At 36.3% G+C, this 24,687-nt stretch overlaps 1 protein-coding gene across 1 annotated transcript in view; it reads right to left on the bottom strand.

Annotated features, from left to right (window-relative positions):
- LOC150086821 (protein O-linked-mannose beta-1,2-N-acetylglucosaminyltransferase 1-like) overlaps positions 1–24,687 on the bottom strand; it is a 392,325-nt gene that overhangs the window by 170,088 nt on the left and 197,550 nt on the right. The window contains exon 19 of the mRNA XM_090371595.1: positions 22,587–22,793. Within this exon, the coding sequence (XP_090227721.1) occupies positions 22,587–22,793 (207 nt within the window). The remainder of the gene's footprint in view (positions 1–22,586; positions 22,794–24,687) is intronic.

Genomic DNA, 24,687 nt, shown 5'->3' on the forward strand with positions numbered 1-24,687 from the left:
TTATTTAGTTTATTTATTTATTTATTTTTTGTTTTTATCATTGTTTTGTTCGGATTTTTTTTTTTTTTTTTTTGGCTGGTGCAGCATAAGCCATAGGCTTTCTTGCACCATGCGGCCGTTACTAATACTAATAATGATAGGTGTGTGTGACTGAAGTGCGTTGTGTTCTTGTCTTGCTGATAGGCCCCCCCATACTACTGCAGTTCGGGGTTACACCCAATCTAGACGTTTCACCAATGCCTGTGCTGACACCATGCAATCCCCCGTGGGTAGCAAGGCATGGGATGCTGACACTGGATTTACAATATGACACAGACCGATAGCGACTATTTCTTTCCCCCCCCCCCACACACACACAAAATAGGGCGCTCTGACCCTATGATTTTAATTCCCCAAACACCCAGGGCATTGCCCATCCTCCCCTAGCATTCCAACACTTCGCCTGGTGGGCTCTATAACCCTAAACACTTCTGTTCTTAACAGTGCCCCTTGCAGAAGGTGTACCTTCTGTCCCTCCTTCTATATTTCTTGTAGACGTGCTCCTATCGTCCACCTTCAGCTATCCTCCAAGCTAGAACTATCACCCCCGCGCTCCTTTCAACAAACACGTCAGCTTTTTTTTATTTTTAAGGTGGTTCTCCCTGGTAATCTCAGGCGACGCAGAGTTCGACTTAGACTTACACCCTATTCCAGGCCCACCACCGCCTGGTAGTGGACAGGCAACGGATGAATCTTGGTTTTCCAAAAGGCCCACGACTAAGAGGCCAGCGAATAAGAGACCAAAATAGCCCAACACGACACGATGCAGCCCACACATTAACACACACTATCTGGCCTTCACACAGTCTATTGCGTCCAAAAATACACAACGCAGAGATGGGGGAAATTCTTGGGGCTGATGGACCTCTAAACACTAAGTCCATGTGGATATTGGTTTTGCTATTGCTTTTCATACTTTGTATACTATTAATTATTATACATTAAGGTCACCCGTAAATTATTACATAAATTACCTGTAAATTGCGTGTGTTCTCTGGTCGATTTTCCTGTTTTGCTGGATGAAAAAAACCCAGTTTCTTGGGGGGGGGGGGGAACCTTGCAATCTACGCCTGACCGACTAACTCAGCCATGTAATGAAAAAAGCCCATGAAAGTTCCTCGCGTCATCGACGGGATTCGACCCCGGGCCATTTCCCACCCGGTGAGGGGAGAGCGGTGACGCTACCCGCGCAGACTTACGTTGTATACTAGGTGGTCAACTGGCCACTGTGATGAGTACCTGCACGTCTTGCTTCCACAATCATTCCACGTTCGAAGTGGGAAAGATCTAGCCGCTGACCCATTCTTCTTCGCACGCTCAAATACTGATCGCCACACGTGCAAACTATAATGTTATATCAGTCGTTCACAACGTTTAGCCTTCACCAGCCCAAGACCAGTCCATTCCGACACAAGGGGATGCTGCTATTGCAAAACCTGGCGCCTCCGTAGCTAGGTGGGCAAGAGCAGCAGTGCGTAGCACACGCGCTTCTTGATTAGACCGGGGTTCGAGCCAGTGCCCACCAAATTCGGAGGACGCTGAAAGGTCAGAGAATGACCACACCGCATATCCCCGGAGCAATATGGCCTTAGTTACTAATGCTCCTAAAAACCAAATAACAAACAAGGCTATTGCAAAACCAACTCAGTGTTATGGTTCATGGTACCAAAGAGTCATCCTTTAGTGACACTTGTAAGAATACAACACTTCCTCTAAGAGGAGGAAAGGAATTCTCTCTATCCTCATCCTCTTGTTTACCATTGCACTCAGGAAATTTCTTTCAAATCATCTCAATATACTATCGCTTGCGGACGATCTCGATATGTTTATTTTTCTGATTACCCATATCAAGTTTCTAAAAGAGCCGAGAAGTTCCCAACTTTAAAACGACTAAGATTAACGGAGACGAAACTAACATCAGCAAATCAAGCCAAATGACTTTTATTCAGAAAAAGCAAACATAAGGATGAAATAACTGCTCGAATCCAAAGTTAAATCTCATCTGGGATGAAATATCATTTAGTGTGTCAAAGAAACAAGAATCAAAATTTTAGCAACATCATGGGAAAATGAAACAGGAGCTCGCAGTAATCAAATTCTCAACGATGCATTACACCCATTTTCATGTACAGTAATTATTTCCTATTCGCTCAATACCACAACTTCGCTTAATAGAGACTTGAAGTGGCCAAAACTATGCTTGTTCTCCACAGCAAAGTCCCCGCCTCTACCTATATCTTCTGTCGTGGTATGAGTCAATCTATTCCTTAGATTTCGAGGGTAAAGCTTAAAAATATTTTTTTTTCGGACAGGCCTTAAAACAGACCCAATCTTACTGTCTCTACTCTGACCGTTGTGACTGGAAGGAGTTCAAATAGCCACTTTACTTTCATTTCCTTAAACTTCCCACTTTTTTTGATAGAATCTCAGTTATTTGTTTTATCAACCACCACTCATCTCTTCATTTGTCCTAATCACTCACTCTGATTCCTTTCTCTTTAAAGGTGGTACTTGAGCACATGTCTGCACTGGTATTCCTTGTCAGCGCCTTCTTAATCTGGGATCTTATTTCTGATTTCCTTTATCTCTTTACCCTATTCTGTCCACTTCAATTGGTTCCTTTGCCGTTCTCGTAACTCCAAAAATCATTTGGAACTTTCAGTAATGTAAATTTTTTGGTGATACTTTAAAACTAGTAAGATCGAGGGAGCCGAAACTAACATCAGCAAATCAATCCAAATGACTTTTATTCAGAAAAAGCAAACACAAGGATGACATAACTGCCCGAATGAACAACGCTCGAATCCAAAGTTAATCTCATCTGGGATGAAATTGAACAACTCCTGCTGGCTTCAATTTTATTGTTATATGGGCCCACTGAACTCAAATTGTTAAATTTGAGACGCTGAGATTTCTCCCATAATCAATAACCTTACACAATTTGTTCAGTTTCTTACTAGTATATCAGACAATCCAAACTGCACACCTATACAATTAATATTAGTTTTTTCTCTGTGTACCTCCATTGAGTGGTTATTAGTCTTCCCATTCTACACACGATACCAGAATACCAACTTCTCGTGTTTACAGTTAAGATTATCTATCTTCGAAAACGGCGATAAGTGTTATTAAACAGCTTTGGCTTCCTTGAAGTGTTAATATCAAAAAGAAATATATAAAAGTTTCAATTATTAATACTTCTAAGAAGCCCAAGCTGTTTTAATTACACGGGTCACTGTTTCCGAAGATCGATAAGTAATATTTGCAAATTTTTACTTGATTAAGATAGCTTTGGTAGGCGTAGAGTAAAATAATAATAAATAATTAAATCAGAATGCAGTCTTAGTCTGCTTGTATTTCGAATTTAATAACATCAATTAATTACTAGTTCGTATCCTGTAAGTAGTTTGAAAGGCATGTGCTTAATGTTTTCATTAATGCGATTAGTACATATATTTCTAATTAATTTCTCACTAAAGGTGTTTATTTAACGACTAAAAAGTACTGAAAGACAGTTTGTAATCCTCCGTGGAGGTGAACAGCAACGGTATTAATAAGAGACGTACATCAACGATCATGACCTCAGCTGCAACAGTGTTAAGATATGTTAAATAAACAAGAGAATTAGTATGCATAATGACTAGAGGAAAGACAGCTAACCTCATCAAGAAGATAAAATGCATAAAACCGAAGTGGTACATTCCATCTGCACTAAAGGTATGGAAGCACTACATAATTATTGCATGGTGTCAAAAGTGAATGATGGATGAAAACGATTCCAGACTTTATAAGCGAGCAGATCTGATGCATTTGCACTAACTTGTAAGCGAGAATTGGGCAAGTTGGGTTTATTTCAAACATTTAGATATAAAATTCTGTTAACAGAATATACTTTTTATTCTTATAACATTCTTTTAATCTTTTGTTATTTTAAAATGGCTAATGATTTTTTTAAAGCTCACTGTATTGTTAAGCGTCGGAGATTTTAGTTAAAACAACATTAAATATTTTGGAGAGTTTTCTAAAGTGCAATTTATTTTGAATTCAGGCCTTTTCCAAACGGTATGGTAGAACAGTGATAATAACCACAGTGCTATCCACGAGGGCTAAACATACATTAAACAGGACAAAACCAGTGCACCAATATAATCCATTTGATTACTAGGGAGAGAGAATGGAATTCACAATTTGACATCGATTTGAAGCACGGGTAACATATTTTTGAGATCCACACGTGTTTTCCGTGATCGACTTACTTTGAGACACTTGACGTTCAGAATTATGCAGGAGCGTATTGGCGGGTAAATTACAAACTAAATATATTTTCATGTGGATTTTATCTTTCGTAAAAAAAGATTTCTTTTAGCAGTCAGTCGATCTGAAGTAGAGTTGTCACCATTTCAAAATCTCTGAATCGGTTTTTTTTTTGGGGGGGGGGGGGAAGGAGATGAAACAGTGAAGGCAATCCTGAAAGTTTTTGATGTAAACACGCATTTTTTAGAATATTTTTCAAGAAATTAATTTGTTAAATGTTAGGCATCACATTTTAAAACAACGGTCGATCACAGTACATAGAAACGAAAATATAAATTTCTGGAGAATACAAATCCCGGGAACCTCTAACTTGTCAGATTTAAAGTTTCTTTCATATTTTTATGTATCTCCATATTTACCTAATGTATTTTTTTAAAGAAAAAAATATATAATTCTACATTAAATAGCATATTTTATTTTAAAATAGAGACACTTAAAATGTGATTGGTTAATTTCGTGATCTTGTAATATACTACAGTCCAAATAATATCCGGACACATGTCGGTTTCACACTGACATCACTGCTACTCACTTTAACAGCGTGTCGGTTTCCAATAAGGAATTTATCCTGAAGAAATGCCCATTTGAGAGCCCGATATGACGTGTGATATTCTGGGCTCTCACCTGGCGTTCCAGTTCATCACCTAGATGTTCCGCAGGGCTCAAATCGGACCCTTGCCTATTCCAATGTTTATACAATCATGTTCAACTATTTTCGAACACCGACGGCCTTGAAAAAAACATAAGGTTGTACCAAGAAACTGCTAGATCAAGGCGCACGAAATTGTCCAAATTGTTAACGTAGACGTCAGTGTTCATGGTTCCCCACGCCACCATCAAAGGTACTAGGCCATACAATGAGACACAACGCGGCACCCATATAACTTCTCCTCCGAAATTCCTTGTTGGCACAATGTAGTGCATTGTGACGAATTTCGGAGAAGATGACGTTCTCCAGACATCCTTCTCACAGATTATTAATCTGCGAGTAGGATATAGCGAAATTCGTCACACAAATTGTCCAAATTAATTTCCACAGAATCGATTTCCGCTGCTCTATAGACCAATTCTGTTCCATTTTTCGCGGCGAGATCGTTGAATGCTATCGTTGTGGTAGGGTTTTAGGAGCATCAGCAACTAAGGCCATATTACTCCGTGTATATTGTCTGTAAATTTCGTGCGTTCTGTAGTCAATTTTCTGGTTGCTGGACGAAAAACCGGAGTTTCCAGTAGAAAAACCGTGTTACCGTCGCCTGAGATCGACGAACTCAGCGAAGTAGTGAAAAAGGCCCATAAAAATTCCTCCCGGATCGTTGAGTGAGGTTAGTGATGTCTGGCTTATGCACTACCATCCTCCCACGAAAACCAAGGCTGTGGTTTTCGTGGGTACGTATGTGTTCGCACAGACCTCAACCCATGTTGCCACAAACTCCTGATGTCTGCGCGGGTAGCAGAGTGGTATCGTCACCGTCCTCCCCACACCGGGTGGAAAAGGCCCAGGTTCGAATCCCGTCGATAACGCGAGAAACTTTAATGGGTGTTTTTCACTCAGTGGCTGAGTTAGTCGGTCTCAGGCGTAGATAGCAAGGTCCCCCCCCCAGTAAAACACGTAAATCGACCAGACAACACACGAAATTTGCAGACATAATACACATAGGGAGTATATGTAAGAAATTACGGGTAGCCCTAATGTAATAATTTAATTTGCATTTGAATAAACTTCTGGTTGATGTTTTGCAGGGATGTCATACTACTACCTTTTCGGGTACCTTCTGATCACTTCCGTAGTCTTCCTGCACGTTTCTATTTTATATCACCGACGGTCCACTTTGGATGATGCAGGCTATCAGCAATTGCATGACTGCCTTGATAACCCAGCAATGTGACATCCAATAATACACTCTTCTCGAAATCAGTCTGCTTGTCTCTACGTACCACGACGAACGCTAACTTGTATGGATCATACAGCTTCTTTTATATAAGGGTCTGACTGGTATTTCTTAACACCAGTCCAGCTTAACACTTCAAAAGTCTGTAGCTGTAATGGTGCTAACATGTATCAACTTTTTTTTAAACAAATATTTAGGAATTATCTAGAGAAGGTTTGCTTGTTTCATTATATGTTGCATAAGTGACTTTTGTATTAAAATTTTCTAAACAAACGAAGTTCACTTTTTGCATTGTAGTAAGCACTCTCTCCGCGTACACTGTATTTATAGATATTGGGAAGCGGCACTATTCTGCCTCTCCATGAGTAGAAAATCGATGGCTACTTTTATTAGATAATCGATTTCATAATATTGAGCTGTTATTGCTCGTGCTTCATTCTCTTTGGGTTAGTGGCAGACACAGACAATAATACCAAGAAATTTTATATGGAATCCGCTCTTTCGAACATTCTTGTTATCCACTGCTGCATTTCTGGCTTATTGGAGTTACTCAATATCCTGAAATGAAACGAACTGCTTTCAACAAATACAGTCGGTAGCACAATATATATATATATATATGCTACTCGCATAAGGGGCCAAGAATCACTTCGTTTTCCCAGTTCTCCTTTCTGATGATCCCTTTCCGTTTATTGGTACTTTAAATTTCTCATCACTAAATTTTGATTAGACAGCTAGAATTAAATACGCTATTAGGCTTATCTTTAATTATTAAAGTATCACAAAAAAGTGCACTTGAAACAGGTTAATTAGCGACTTATAAAACAGATAAAAACCATTGAAGAGGAAATGAAAGAAGACAAAAGTATGACGAGAAAGCAGTGAGTAGCACATGCTTCTTAATTAGACCGGGGTTCGAGCCCATGACCACCAAATACGGAGGATGCGGAAAGGTCAGGGAATGACCACCGCATATTCCTGGAGCAATGTGACCTTAGTTGCTAATGCTCCTAAAAACCAAATAACAACACTTTCGGAGGTCTGACGTAATTCAGCAAAAACATGTTAAACATCATCAATTTGCAAACGACATTAACTGTGCCGTTAGTATTTGTAGTGGCAAACCATGCAACAAAGCAAGCTCATATATCACCGGCCAAAAAAAAAAAAAAGATATTACCCCACTTCACCTTTCCATCCCTTCTAATAATGTCTAATTTTCCGTAAATTTTCCTTGTTTACGATTTTATTGATCAGCGTTCAAGAAGTAACACTACCAACTCTGGACATTACAGTAATAGGCCAGAGGTGGTTTAAATGAACGGGATCAATTACCTAAACAGAGAATAAACTAACCACATATCGTTAACAGCTTCAAATCTAAAGATATACTGCGGTGACCAGATGTCGCGTTTCGAATTTTTTTTTCGCTAAACGTCAAACTTTAGAGTGATATACTGCTAATTAATGAAATTTGTAATATCTCGGCATTCATAAAAACATTTTTCAATGGTAATTTGCCAATCATGTCTTTATAGCAACTAAGAAATCTGAGTTGGTGAAATCTGACTATTTTACAGGATTAAAAACTGGCTGTGGGGTTGAGTTGCCAGTGTGTTGTTTTCAATCACTGTGGCTTGAACTTTGAAAGAAATGGCCTGAATTTTGACAAAATCTCAACATACAACAAAGCTGTTGGTAGAGAAGCAAAACTAGTGGTAAAGGATCTCTTAGCTTAGTGAATGAAGCAATGTGAAGAATAACAAACAACCATATTCCACTTTTGTTTGAAGAATTCGAAAGTTACCTGGAGAAAATTTTGTAATTAGCATCTTATTCAAACTAACCATAGCAAACTTTATTCTTTTTTAATTTATCAAAGCTCGATACAGTAATGTCTTGATACAGTGCAATGTTGAGTCAGTTTGGTGTGACATAATCACTGGTAAAGCAAAAATGAGAGTAGGAGTGTGTTATAGGCCTAGTGACTCTGATAAGCACAACGAACAATTGTAAAGAGAAAGAGTGGGTCAGTAAATCAGAGTCTTATAACAGGGGATTTTCACTTGCCAGATATTGACTGGAACTTGTGGATTAGTCACGTGCACACTAGCAAGACTTTTGTGGATTTATTGGACAATTGTTTTCTACAGTAGCATGTTCAAGAGGCAACCAGAGGGAGTAATAACTCTTGAACTGATTATCAGCAGTGATTATTCGTGCATTATGAATTTTCAGATAAAGGACCCACACTAGGTGGCAGTGATCACAGTATACTGATGTGGGATTTACTTAAAGATGCAACTACCACCAGGGGTAAAGAGAAGGGATTTTGCATTTGTAAGGGAAACTACAGTGGGCTCAGATAGTTTTTCAATTCTATACAGGGGGACAAACTGATGATGTTACCAACAGCAAATTCAAAATGGGAAGCATTCAAAGAATTAATCTTGAAAGCTACTAGACTTTTCATACCAACTAAGAAATATTGTTCAAGGTTTGGGCCTAAATGGATATCAGATGAACTAATGAGACTCGTTGCAGAGAAGAAATGTGCATGGAATGCATATTAATTATCAGGAGACACAGAAGCCTACGGTAGATATAAGCTAGTCTGTAATCAAGTGACAAAGGAGGTTAGGCAAGCGAAGGAAGATGAGAAATCTTTGACAAAGGATGCAAAGAAAAACAGCAAAGAGTTCTTTACTTATATAAACTCTAGAAGGAAGGGGATAAATCAGGTTGGTCCACTTGATATCGATGATTCGATTGTTGATGATCCTGCTCAGATTGCTGACAAACTGAACGAGTATTTTGCATCTACATTCACACGTGATGAGTTATTCAAGGAGGGGAATGCCAGAAGTTTATCAAACTCTAACAGGGAGATAAATGATTTTGTAATAACTGAGAGCAAAGTGAAGGAGAAACTGTTGAAGTTAAACATAAAAAAGTTATAATGGAGGCAGCAAGGGAAGTAAGCAAACTCTTAGCGATAATTATGAGAGCATCCTTGGACTCAGGGAAGGTCCCTACGGACTGGAGATGTGCAAATGTATCCCTAATTCACAAAGAGGGGGCAAAAATGTGACACAAGTAATTACAGACCTGCTAGTTTAATTTATGTTCTGGATAAAATAATGGAATTACTGGTTAAAGAAGCAGTGCAGGATCATCTAGACAAGGCTTCAGTTATAGCTCGGACACAGCATGGGATTGTTAAGGGGAAGTCTTGTCCGACCAATTTGATTGGATATTATGTGGTCAAAAAGGAACTGGATGCAAAGAATAATTTTGATATCATATATTTGGATCTTAGAAAGGCTTTTGATACTGTTGCACATGGAAGACTTCTGCACAAACTGGAGCAGTGTGGCATTGGAGGCAAATTGCTGCTATGGATAAATGGATGGTTGAGTGGAAGAAGACAGAGTGGTAACCAATGGACAGTGCTCTTCATGGATAACGTTATTAGTGGAGTCCCTCGGGGGTTCGATGTTGGGCCCACTGTTGTTTTGTATATTTATCAATAATATTGATGAAGGTATATCAGCTTTAATGTCAACGTTTGCAGATGATACAAAGGTTCGCAGGGTTGTTAATGACAGTATGCTACTGCAACAGGATCTAGAAAAGCTGGGCAGATGGGCTGAGAAGTAGCAACTGAAGTTTAGCATTAACAAATGAAAAGTACTGCATATGCGTAACAGTAACCCTGGAGAAATGTGCCAACTGTGTGGTACTACACTCAGGGTGGTGGAGAATGAAAAGGACATGAAAGTCAGTCAGACATGAAATTCTCTGAGAAGTGCAGACATGCTGCTAGGACAGCTCATGAGGTCTTTTCAATGATATACAGGAATCTTGCTAGTAGGGATAAGGAGGTGATTATCCCTTTATATAAGGCAATGGTCAAGCTGCACCTTGAGTACTTCATACAAGTCTGGAGGCCTCATTTTAGGAAGGATGTAGGGTTGCTTGAGCAAGTACTGAGAAGGGCAACAAGATTGGTGAGGGGAATGAAGGGATCCTCTTACCAAGAAAGCTTAAGTTCTGCAAACTGCCAGCATCTGGAGACTAGGCACCTGCAAGGTGGTCTGATTGAGGTGTACAAGGGCTTGAGTGGTTTGAGCAGGCTCAATGCTGATGGGATTCTTCTGCTTGCTCAGATTACGAATCTGAGGGGGCATAGTTCAAACTGAGCAAAGACAGTTGTAGAATAGATGTGCAGAAATTTGCCTTTAGCCAGTGGGTAGTTGATTGCTGGAACAAACTTCCATCTGTTGTTGTGGAAGTTGATAGCTTAAATAAATTCAAGGCAGAACTAGACAAACATTTGGAATGAATGGATCAGTGAAATGGGAAGGGTTTTTTTGGCCAATGGTGTATAAGCATCAAATCTTGCTTTCTTGCCTCATATGCTTCTGCTAATGTCTTCTTGTTTTAAGCAAAATCTGTAATTTTCTAAATGGAACTCTATAAGACCAAATCAGAATTATTTATTTCTGATTTAAACAAAACAGTTTAGCCAGTGGGTAGTTGATTGCTGGAACAAACTTCCATCTGTTGTTGTGGAAGTTGATAGCTTAAATAAATTCAAGGCAGAACTAGACAAACATTTGGAATGAATGGATCAGTGAAATGGGAAGGGTTTTTTTGGCCAATGGTGTATAAGCATCAAATCTTGCTTTCTTGCCTCATATGCTTCTGCTAATGTCTTCTTGTTTTAAGCAAAATCTGTAATTTTCTAAATGGAACTCTATAAGACCAAATCAGAATTATTTATTTCTGATTTAAACAGCTTTGCAAATTTAGACATGTTTTTCTACATTATGACTAATGGGCTAGATTTGGTTTTGTAAAAGTTGATAAAGCATTCAGGAAAAAAAAAAAAAGCTTTTATTTGAACAAAAATTAAAAAACAGCCTTTGCTCATAGAAGAGAATAACTTATCAGCCTCCCTGAATTATTTTTGTGTGTGTGTTGTGGAATTTAAGATTCGGCACTTCTATTTCTACACGAATTTACAGACTTCACTTTTTTTTAAATGACAAATTTCTATTGCAGGTTTCAAACTTTGTTCAAATGGCAAAGTCAGTTCGAAAATGGAATGTGGGGATATCTCAAAGACAATTTTAAAACTAATCATTACACAGTTGATGGATTTTAAAAACATGGAAAGAGGTTTTTCAATCACTATAGAAACTGCAGAATTTCATTATTTGAATATTACATGATATTTCCAAAAGAGAAAATATTTCACTTTGAGCACTAATTTGATGTATATAATAATTCAGTGGTTCCCATTTGGTAGTTTTCAAACCCCTTCAGGACAATGATTCATGGGTTTGCACTAAAAATTCTATGATGTCTTCGGTTTTTATAAAAATATCTTTTTATTAAAAAAAACTAGTAAAAAATGTATACTTCACATGAATCCAGATGACCAATTAGCCAGTGTTATTAAAGACAATAATGTAATGCACTTTGAAGGTGAGTTCTGAATTGGATGTATTCAAAAATTTACATAAATTTAGATATAGATGACACTGTGTGCAAAAACTATTTACATAACCCTGCAAAATTTTATAATGCTTACTTTATTGATAATATGGATTTTCCCTGCTTTTTTAAAATGATTTATGTCAATGATAAACTGCGTAATAAGAAATCAGATGTAAGTCAGTGAGTTCAGTAAAATATAAAATAAATAAATACAGTCGATTCTGGTTAATTGGGACACATCGGGACTAGTGCATTTTGGCCCGATTAAGCGGCTGCCCCAATTATCCGAAGTTTCACGTAAAAAAATGTTAAAAATACAATGGACCCCTGCTTTACAATTGGTTCAATATACAATCAAATCACGTTACGATGGAGTCACCTAAGTAAAGTACCGTTCACTGTACGATGTGTAGTAAGCGCTGTTCATTGTGATCACGTTTGTGAATTGAATTTTAGTTCTATTAAACAGCGATTCTAATTAGCAAAAATAGGAGGAATATTATCCACAGGCTATAAAAGTAAAGATATATTAAGCACAAATTTATCCTTTATTACCTTACCAATTAAATGATGTGAAAATCAGAATTAATACGTACTGTAATATGTGCAAACTAATTAGTTGACATTTGTGTTCACTGACATTTGTGGGTGGGGGTTAAAATTCAAAACAGTAAAAAGATAAGCAATCAATAACAAAGAACACGACACACACAAATTGCAAGTCACACGATACGCACAAGTGAGAACAGAATAACTAGTTACGAATCTTTAAAATTAGGAATAAAGAGAAGATTATGAAAATTAATTTTTTTATATGATTGAAGATTTCATGGAAGTGTAAACACATTTTACCATAATAACCCACAGAATTTCAGCTGTCGGTATTATCGCAAATTCAATAAGATCGAGTTTACTATTCATTTATGATAGATTGCGCTAACAGAAAAGTCCAATAAACAGGTGACTGCTAATTGTTTTTATTGTTTTATGGTTGGGACCTCCAGAAATCGGACCGAACCATGTGGTACGGTTGGAGACAATCGTAGGGTGATCTCCAGTGCTGCGGTCTCCTGCTCCGATTAAATGGCATGTTGTCCCAATTAAGCGAAGTAAAACCCTGGCTATTTTCTCAATTGGGTTCTGTTTTTTAATATTTGCCCCAAATAAACGGCTGCCCCGATTAACCGGTAGCCCAAATAACCGGAATCCACTGTATATAAAAGTTTTATAGAAGTAAATTTTATTATAATATAAATATTTTTAAATTATAACAGCCATAATGGATCATCGGTTGAAAACTGGAAACACATAAGGCAAAAAGATGCTGAAAAACATGTTAATGAGAAGCAACAAAATCTTTCCACAAATTCAACTCAAGGTGACCAAGAAATTAGTAAAATGCATTCACAACTGATCAAAATTCTAAAATAATGCATAAAATGTTCAAGATATTGGTATAAAGATGAACATTAAAAAGAAGAAATATAATGAAGAATACATTAAATTTGGTTTTTCATTTCTTGGAGATGAGTATCCACACCCATGCATATGGGTGTGGATACAGCTTGAAACCTTCTCTTTTATCCTGACATTTACAATCAAAATACAAAAACTATGTTGATAAGCCTATTAATTTTTTTAAATGGAAATTGCAAGAATTAAAAACACATAATACTGATTTATATATTTCTCTCAATCAAGAAAGCAAAAAAGCGATTGAAGCTTCATATTTAGTTAATTACCAAATTGCAAAGCTGGGAAAGCTCATATTATTTCAGAAGAATTGATTTTGCCATGTGCAAAAGCAACTGTCAAGTGTATATTTGGAGAAGATTCAGTTAAGAAGTTGGAGGTGATACCCTTTGCTAATAACAGTGTCTGGCCGAATACATGATGTTGAATCAGTTATTGTAGAAAGAGCTTGGAAAAAGTGCAGTTGCACTTTTCGAGCTCTTTCTACAATAACTGATTTGCAGTTAGATAAGAACACTGACATTCTTAATCTTGGCAATTTTAACTGCATTTATAAGATAACTGAATGATGGTGAAGTGGAGGAAAATATGCTATTTTGTTGCCTTTAAAGGAACGCACCACTAGAGAAGATATTTTAAATTTAATTTGTATTTTGAAGAAAAACAAATAAATTGGTCCTTTTGTTGCGGGATTTCCACAGACAGGGCAAAATCGATGACAGGAAAATTTGTAGGCTTAGCTACTAACATAAAAAATATTAATGCAAATATATTATGAACACATTGCGACATACATAGGCATCGATACAAATGCCAAAACAACTGAAAAGTGTATTAGATGATGCTGTCAAAATAGTTAAATTTATAAAATCAAGACCAACTAACTCCCTACTATATACTACTTTATGTAAAGAAATGAGCAGTAAGCATGTTACACTTTTAGCAAACACAGACATTAGGAAGAAAACTACTAACTGTGAGACCACAGTTAGTAGTTTTCTTCACCGATCATCCATTTCACCTTGGTGTACAACAGATAACACACGGATACAAAGGTTAGTATATTTAGCATATATCATTTCAAAAATAAACAAACTTAATCTATCATTACAGGGATCAAACACAATCTATCATTACAGGGATCAAAGGTTCAATGTTGAAGACAAGGTTGACAGCATGATAAAGAAATTAAAATTTTAGAACACAACTGAGACAAATACTATGTGCTTTAGCACATTATATAAGTTTTGTTTTACAGAAAATGAACTAACTTTGGATCAAACTATCAAGAAAGATATCAAAAATAATCTCAAATTTTTAGAAGTAACTTTTAGGGAATATTTTCTTCAAATTTCTAATAAATTAAATTGGATTCTTAATCCATTGAACGAATACACATCATTGGCTAATGACTTAACTATGGACGAAAAAGGAAATCTTTCTGATATTTCAACCAATTTTAAACTGCAAAGATTACTCAAGAATAAAAATGTTATCAAATTTGGACTAAAAAATTAATAATCATCACTTAGCGACAAACCTTGTAAAATCCTCTTGCCATTTTCCACTATATCTATGTGCGAGACAGTGTTTTCAACTTTTACCTCCTTAAAATCTAAATACCACAACAAAATCGATGCAGTACCAGATTTAAGACTGTTTATCTTCTGTTGAACACTACACTACACTACAACTGCACAATACTTCATTCAATTAAACAAGTCCAGAAGCATCATTAAGTTTATTATTTATCTGGTTTTTAACTACTAATATTATGTTATGCATTCTTTGTAATTATTCTAACTCCTTTCATTATATATAGATTAGTTTACAGTTTATATGTAATATTATAAATCTGCAAAATAAATATATTTTTTTCCATAATATATCTATTTTTAATTCCTAAAAAAAAAAAAACCATTGTTATGTATTGGTATTTACTGTTTTATTATTAGATATTAATGTTCTAAACTTTAGAAATGAAACAAGCAATTTTTCAGAAAGAAAATGTAGTTATTTTAAGCACTTAATATAATCTGAATCAACTTTAGAGAACATTAATTTGCCTAGGGTGTTTCACAATAGAAATTCTGCTTTGAAAGGGGGTTTGCAAAACAAAAAAAATGGTAGGAATTGCTGCAATAATTTAAATAAATAATTAGTAAGGCATGTTATGATTGTTTTCTTTTCATAAGTAACCAAATGATTTGTAAGAATAAAACATTACTGTATAAGTAATATTGAATTTTTCCACAATAACTATTATACTTTCTAAAAATCACTTAAACTTTGTAGTATCACTTAGAAGGATAAGGAAATATTTCACCTTTGCAGTGAATTTTGTCACAGTTCCAACTACTTCAGTCATTCAATAAGCAAGATGCACTATAAGTTGAAAGATAGAGCATTACATGAACTGGACTTTTAAATGTTTAAGCTCTTTAAAATCCATACTGGATCAAATCGCATTAATTCTTTACATTTATCCAACTTATATCATGCCATTCTCTAATATATTTAAACAAAGCATAAGAATGATAACATTTGAAATATCAAGTTATGTTCTTCAGTAATTTTATAAATGTTTAACAGATTACAGCCACTTAACATTTAGCAATATTACATAAAATGTTAAATATCTTTTTAAGGCCTATGCACCGTCTGATGTACTTCTTAGTTCATTCAAGAAATTAAATACTAAAATTCTCAAACTGTAGGGTCCTTATCTATCACATATGCTTCCCACATTATCCTTATCCCTTTTTTAGATGCATTCATATGGATGTAAAATTCCTATTAACTTTATTTATTACTCATCTAGCAACTTCACTCACAGTGAATGGATTATCCTGAAATTTTCTATTTGACACCTTTAGAAAAATTTAACAAAACATACCAAATTTTATCAAATTAGATAAGTATTTTTCCATTCCACACATCTTAAGTTATCTACTGTTTCGATGCTTGAGCAATACTCAAGAAGGAAAAGCCAGACACTGGTAGGAATTTCAGATTTGATTACACAGCCTGCCCCCATAAAAGAATTAGCATTACTATAAACTGTGAATAGCAGTTCAAATCCTTTTCAGAAATCTAACCCATTTATCCTGTGCACTTGGGGAATCAAAGGGTACCAAGTAATTACAGACCTCTTGGCCGCTGTAGCCGAGTGGTCAGGTGTGCGGGTGCATAAGTACATGCACCTTGAGCAACCACGGTTCAAGCCCAAGACTGCTGAATACAATGTTGTTTATTGTATTCTCTCAACCTTGTGAACTCCTGACTGTGTGGTTGTCCTGGAGCATAAACAGAAAATTTATTATTTATTTATTTAAATTGTATTCCAGGGAATCACTGGTAAAAGAAGTAATTCAGGATCATCTAGACAAGGCCACACAATTATACTTCAGACACAGCATTGGGATATCATATATCCCAATGCTGGGCCTGAATCCCAGTATATCATATACTGGGATTTCAGGAAAGCTTTTGACACTGTTGCATATAAAAGACTGTTCTACAAATTGGAGCAGTGTGCCATTAAGAGAAAGTTGCTGCTATGGATAAAGGGATGGCTGAGTGAGAGAAAACAGAGAGTGGTAATCGATGGGCATTGCTCTTTGTCATTTAATGATATTTTTGTTTTCTGTATTTATCAACGATATTTATGAAGGCACATCAGTTCTCTGAGAAATGTAAACAGGCTGACAGGACAGCACATGGGGTTTTGCCAATGATATACAGCAATTTTGCTAGTAGGGATAAGGAGATGATTATGCCATTGTATAAGACAATGGTCAGGCCATAACTTAAGTACTGCATACAGGTCTGGAGGCCTCATTTTAGGAAGGATGTGGAGTTGCTGGAATGAGTACAGATAAGGGAACAAGACTGGAAAGGGGAACAAAGGGGTGCTCTTACCAAGAAAGGTTTCCATTTGCAAACTGCAGCATCTGGAGGCTAGGCAACTGCAAGGTGATCTGATTGAAGTGTTTAAGGCTTTGAATGGTTTGAGCAAGCTCAATGCTGATGAGATTCTTCCTCTTGCCTAGATTATGCACATGAGGGAGCATAAATTCAAGTTGAGGAAGAACAGTTGCAGAATAGATGAAAAACTATTGGAGAGAATGAATAGGTGAAGTGGGAGATAAATCTGAGGAGTGCAGTAACCACTCAATAGAACCCTGTAGTGATGGTTGTGTTAAATGTTTATGGAATAGTGCTCTTTTTTCTTTATGTATAAGTGTGGTTTAAAGAGTAGTTACATTTATAAAATATATGACATGGATAGAGGTAACTTCGGTGAGTCATAGGATAAAATTTTATTGCAGGTATTGAAGAGACACACAAGATATCTGTGTTTGGAAATTGTCTTCGAACTCTAATAGTGACATATATAGACCATAGCCTCAACAGACCTAACATAGAGAATTTTCCTTTGTGAAAATTCCCATCACAATAACATTACGCAACATGGAGACTTGTTATCTTATTGCCTTGGAAATTTACTGGCTTTGGGGTAGTCCCCTTAAGGGAGAAGCTATTACATATTTATATGTCACTATATACTATGAATATATCAATCTTAATCTATATTTACATTTTGAAAATGTCCCATGTTAACCTATGGGACAGTTTTGGGCTACTTTTAAAGAAACTTAAAGTGGCTAATAACTCTCTTAATTTTGGAGTTGAGCATCTTACTTTGGAGGAAAAAAATCTACTTGAAATTACTCATTTTGTTAATAATTTTGTGGTGCCCCCTGTCCGTTAGGGGCTGAGACCCGTAAACCAACCTTGGTGAATTCTTCAACTCTTATGCAGATTTCATCCTGGGTAGGGTAAAGTGTCTATATAGACATATATTGTTAAACTGTTGAAATTAATTGGTTGATGTTGTCTAAATTACTTGTCTAATTAACATAATGTCAGAAGAAGACTGAGATATTACTTGGTCTCAGGAATGTGAAGCATATTCATCTTCTTCTGTTGATTTTGCAACAAAACAGGTGTCTCCTAACAAAGAATCTTTTCAGACACCAGTAAAGCATAAAGGTAAAAGGAAATCAAAGACCCCTAAAACTGTTACAAAAGGGTAAAAAGACAAAATTAAACTTGATAAAACAATATTGGATAAAAATAAGACTTTGAATGATGAAGAAGATAAGATCCACCAGTCTCAGGATCAGGTCATCTGCATAGGCCTGTGAGCTCACATCACCAAGGTAGAGGTTTAGAAAGCAGTTGAGCACCATGTTCCAGAGAAGTGGGCCAGGTACTGAGCCTTGTGGGCATCCTCTATAGACTGAGCCGTACAGAGCACTGACAGTTACTGTTCTGTTTGTGAGATAAGTTTTTATACAATTGTAAAAATTAGCTGGTAGTTTTGCCTTCCAGAGTCTGCCGAGGATGCTTGGCCACCAGAGGGAGTCAAACACCCCAGCAAAATCAACTGAAATGACAAGGAAGTATTTATGATTGGTAGTGGTAGCTGATTTGACAATATTCTCTAAGACCATGGAGCATCCCCTCCTAAAGCCGTATTGGTTTTCAGAGTAAAGGGCTGGTATGACTCCAGAAGGTCTTGGAGTTTTGTCAGATCCTTGAGAATAAACCTTAATTTTGCAGATCTCCATACTGCTGGGAAATGGCCTGCTTCAAGGCAATGGTTGAAGAGGTTTAAGTTCTCATTTGGGATGGTTTCACCAGCCTTCTTTGCGATCTCAGGCTCCAGCATATCTTCTCCTGGAGATTTCTTGTTTTTTATTTTTGCTGCAGCGGTGTCCAGTTCTTCCTTGGCGAAGCAGTCTTCCACTTGGGCTGTGGTGTATGTGCTGTTTTCCTCACATAGTAGTATTTGCTCTGAGGTGTTTGGTGGCGTGTGTTGAAGGAACATGGTGTCAAGGATGTTATTTATAGATTCGGACCATGTCTTTGTACATGTGCCTTGTGGTGTCTTGGTGGCTGGGATGACTTCTCCCCTGGGGAGTTTGTTTGTGATCACTCTGTAGACCACTCCCCATGGAGCAGAATTTCCAACTGTAGAGACTAGGTGCTCACAGGAGGGCTTTGTCCTTTGTTTAATCAGGGCTGTGTATTCATTTCTTGCCATTCATTACTGCTGCTTGAGAGCCTGATCCATAATGCACATGTGGGGAATATGAAATGTGGATTCATGTACTTCTGAACTGTCCATTGTACTCGCAACTTAGAGCGGATTTAATGTCTGCAGTTCCTGACCATTGTATAAGACAATGGTCAGGCAATAACTTAAGTACTGCATACAGGTCTGGAGGCCTCATTTTAGGAAGGATGTGGAGTTGCTGGAGAACAACTTATTGGAGAACAATGTAAATATCTTAGTTGAAGACCATGATAACTTTACTGCTCTGCAAACCTTCTCAAGAACAGTTTTCATATTGAGGACTCAGTTAAGAACTTCAGCTTCTTCTGGGAACTGACTTCACAAATGACCAAAAGACAAAAGGTTTATGTGTAAACAGAAGATTTAAGTTAATTGTTATTGTGTTGACTTATATGGATTGTTATTGTGTTGATTTATGTTAACTAATGCATTGATTTTTGTCTATTGTTATTATAAAGATTGGTTTCTGTGAAACACAAGGTTTATGAGAATCATTTAGTAGCTATCTCATTGTGCTTGTCGACAGGTGAAAGTTCCAGTGGACAGACTAGAGTGTTGTTAATTGTCCATTGTATGCTATACAGTAATACCCCGACTTACGCGAACTCGGAGTTACGCGGTTCTTGATTTTTTTCGTTTGGCAACGCTGCCGCCCACTATCTTCAAGGTCGTTTTTCATATGTTATCGATATACGGTGCGACGACGGAGAATGAGAGCGAAAGATGAACAAAATTCAACTTTGCTGCTTTTATGTTTTTTATATCAGTGAAGGGGAAACACATTAAACCATAATAACGTAAAAACCAACACAATTCCAGATCGGTATAATCGCAAATGCAATTAGATCGAGTTTACTACCAGTTTATAACAGATTTCACTAGCAGAAACGCAACTGGATTTTCATTGTTTTATGGTAGTAACCCCTAGAAATGTGAGGTGTTAATAGTGTATCTCTGCCTTTATGGTGTTGTTTATTCAGTTGCTACATGCGCGCAGCTTTGTTTATGCGTATCAAGCGTGCCTCCTCGTTTTGTAATTGTGCTTTATTCCCTAAAATTGAGTAAAATACTTAATTAAAAGGTGTGAAAAGGAAGCGTCCTGGTGAAGACACTGCAGATTCAGAGAGAAAAAGAAAAGCAATTATCGATAAACAGAGGCGGACTGGGTCAAAAATTCTTACCCGGGAAAATTTATAGTGGCCTCATACTATGGTTTATGGCCAAAATCACACTGGCCCACCGGGGTTTCCCCGGTAAGGCTTATGGCCAGTCCACCTCTGTCGATAGAGAAAAAATATGAAATTGTGAAACGCTTTGAGCGAAATGAAAGACCATGTGATATTGCACGTGCTACAGGCCTAAATGAAGCAGCGGCGAAAAGCACATGACAATTGCAAACTTGACAGGTTGAAAATTGAAAAGGGGTCAATTGTAAAGGGCTTAAAAATTTTAGAAAACATAGACTCCAACGAAGAACGCGTTATAGCTACAAAGCAAGAAATAAAAAAATTATTAGCTTGCTACGAAGAAATTCTGCATGAAAAAAAGAACGCGCTGTGTCGTCAGACGAATTTGTTAGATTTTATGAAGCCATCGACATCGAAATAACTTTTTTACGTAAGTCATTTGTTTTTTTAATACATATTTTGTATTAATATGTATAAAGAACTGCAATTTTATTAATATTTTTCTTCTAAACTAGTGTTTTTGTTAGTCCTTGGTCCCAATTAAGCAAAATTTATATGTATTTATATGCAAAGTTGTACCCCGACTTACGCGAATTCGACTTACGCGATTTTCGTCGGACCCACCTATCGCGTAACTTCGGGGTATTACTGTATATTGTTTTCTTGGTTCTCAGGAATTCAGAGACTCTGAGCATATTTAAAAAAGTATTGTATATATCTGTTTAATGATATAATAATTACTGTTTCTCGATGGTAGTGAGGATAATTTGTGGAAGTTCTCCACTAGTAATTCACTTGTTGACACCCAATGGTATTGCACTATATCCGGTGGGTGCGGAACTCGTGCATTCGGCACAAATACATAACATAAACCCGGGCCATCACCAATATAAGACAGCTGTCAAAAACGTGTGCAGGGTATTTTACCATCACCAATATAAGACAGCTGTCTTATATTGGTGATGGTAAAGTACCCTGACGTTTTTAGGCTAGATTTGTTGAGGTTCTAAGCCAAAACAGATGAACTAGGTGGAGATGGGCTTTTGATACGTGTATTCCTTGACTCTGGAATACACGTACGCAATGCATCAGGAGGTCAAATATAATATAATGTCTTATATATGTGTAACGAGAATGTTAATGTCTATAAAATTGTATATATATCTTCATGTAAGTATTGTATATATATATATATATATATACGTAATAATTGTGTGTACAAATAAATGGAATGGAATAGAACCATGATTTAATTCATTGACCTGGGAACTTTTCATCTAAGGATTCATGAACAATTTTTGAATAGCGAGCTGGTGAAGTGTCCTGCATAAAAAGCAATACTGGAAACTGATTTTGGTCTGTATTAATGGAATGATTTCCCCTATTAGCATTAGCAGTCTCACATAGCTTTCTCCTGTCACAGTTCTCTCAAAGAAAGAAATGTTTGAGAACACCCGTTCAAATTCCAGTTCTGACTGTTAAGCCAGGAGCATTTAAAGTTCAAACTTCTTCACAGTTTGCTTTATGGTCTTAATTGTGGGTTGTTTATGCCCAAAAAACTTCTTTAACTGGCATGCAACTTCTGCAACATTTTCATATTTTGCATGCCACTTTACAATTTCAGTCCTCTACTTCATCGTAAGGTTTGTGGTATTTTTCTAATGTCCAAATTATTCTCAAACAATAAAAAAATAAAAGGTTATAAATTATTTTTCAAATAACTTACACATATTTACATCATAAATTATTTAAAATAGTTTCCTTACTTATGGACCAACCTGTAATAATGTAGCATAATCATATGGGAGAAGTTATAGCTGATTTATTCATTTTTACAAATGGGGCAAATCAAGTATCTGATGCAGGGGATGGTAACACTAACAAAAAAATCCTAGAGACATCTTTCCCCACACTCTGTCAAATGTAGGATATAACTCACTGAAGTGTTATTAACATAAAAATAAAAAGAGCAACAAAAAAAAAAAAAAAATGCTAAAGTTTTAAGTTAAACAAATGAAGGGGAAAGATATTTACCCTGTAAGATTTGATTGCAAAAATGGAACAAGTTCAGCAATTCCTTTTCTTCCAAAACCATTTTCTTTCTCCCTCCCTTCTGCACAATGCATCAGTGATGGAGAATCTAAACTTAGTGGAATTGCTGTAGAGAGAAGAGACTCCAAATATTTTTCATAGTCTTCTGTATGCAATGTCTCCACATTCCTTAGCAATGTTGATTCCTCACTAAAATGAAAAAAAGGAAGGCAAAATTGTTAATATTATATACTCTTTGACATGTTTTAAAATGTTTACTTATGTAGCATTGAACAAAAAAAACCAAAAAAACTGAATAACCAACTCATTCCTTTCAAGTATTTGTCCAATACCTCCTTTTAAAATTTAGATAAATGTCCGATGTCCACAAAACCAGGTGGGAGTTTCTTCCATAGCCTGTCATTTGTTGACTAAAGGAAAATTTTGGGATATTTAAGTTATTGCTCTTGACCAACCGTGTCACTCTACTGTATACCCTCTCCAAAAGGTTAACATTTTCATAAAATATGTTTCACCAAACCTGCACTGGTGAACCCTATTTTATACAAAAAAACCAACTGCCCAAACTGTTCAGAATACTTCATAGCAGAATGAATAATTACTTCAAAGTCCTTTCCATTATCAACTACCCTGAATTTAGTGTTACTCAAGTAATATATTTCTCTAGGATTACTGCTACTGTGATGTAGGAGCTTGCAAATTCCTTGCCTGCATTTCTCAGCCCATCCAAAAAATTTATCTAGGTTTTGATAAAGCAGTATAACCTAACTAATGTTATTAATTACCCTTCCTATCTTTGCATTCTTTATCTGTATTATCAGCAAACTTAGAGATACTAACCTTTTCAAGAGTACAGGTAATTCTCAACTTTACGAGTTAATTCGTTCCTAGCACGTGCTCGTAAAGCGAAAACTCAAAGCGGGAATTTATTTCACATAGACATAAGGTTAAAAATAGGGGTGCATTCTCAACAATGAAGTTAGTTAGCTAATTAGTTAATGTTTAAACAATGATTGATTTATCCAAAGAAATGAAAACAGCCTGTAAAATCAAGCAAATTATAATAATAGAGAAATTATTTACGACTTACAAATATTAAAGAATGTTTATTCTTCATCATCATCATCGACTAAATGCACACTCGTTGATCACTCATTATTGGCTCAGCAATCGTTGGTTTGTTGCACAAGGAGTCGTCTTCAGAAATGTTTCAAGAGGCATTTCATTTTTTTCCAAGATAATCTCTTTTAATTATAAATTTCACAATTGCATGCATAAGCATTTTTTAACGGCACACACAAATTGCAACTAACACGATTCACGTAGAGTAACAAGTTTACGAAGCTTAAAAAATAAGGAACGAAGAGAAGATTCTGAAAATTTATTTATGTTTTTTATATGATTGAAGATTTCAGTAAAGGGGAAATACATTTCACCATAATAACTTAAAAAATCAAATTCCAGCTATAGGTATTTTCACAAATGCAAGAAGATCGAGTTTACTACCCGTTTATAATTGCTTGCAGTAATAGAAAAGCCCAATAAACCGGAAAGTGCAAATTGTTTTTATTGTTTTATGGTCGTGACCTCCAGAAATGTGCTTTAGAAAAATATCACCAAGGTGTTTAAAATTGATTCTTATAACAGAACATATGATAACGACGAAAATGTAGTGCATTTTAATGATTTGAATTGGTAACTAATACAATTTACAAACTATGCTCGCGACCTTTTATATGGCCTTAAGGTCACGAGCGTGACCTTAAAAATGACATTTTAGAGAGATAAATAGCTTAGTTATATAGCGAAAATTCAACATTCGAGATCTTGAAACGATTTTTTTTTTTTTTTTTTTTGTTAGTTGTTGGCGCATCAGCTTCTGTGACCATAATGCACCTCCCATGGTTTTTGCATTTTACTGTGATCCAAGCTCGAGGCGGGATTCGAACCCGCGACCTTTGGGTTGCCAGGAAGGCACTTTACCCACCTGGCTAGCCCAGTCGGCTTGAAACAAATTACCAAAAAAACAATGTGTTATTGGGTTCACATTACGATATTTTAATGATACGATGGTGTCGCTGGA

The sequence above is a fragment of the Mastigoproctus giganteus genome, chromosome 4, assembly GCF_048544385.1.
Source record: "Mastigoproctus giganteus isolate SK-2022 chromosome 4, ASM4854438v1, whole genome shotgun sequence".
Classification (NCBI taxonomy): Eukaryota; Metazoa; Arthropoda; class Arachnida; order Uropygi; family Thelyphonidae; genus Mastigoproctus; species Mastigoproctus giganteus.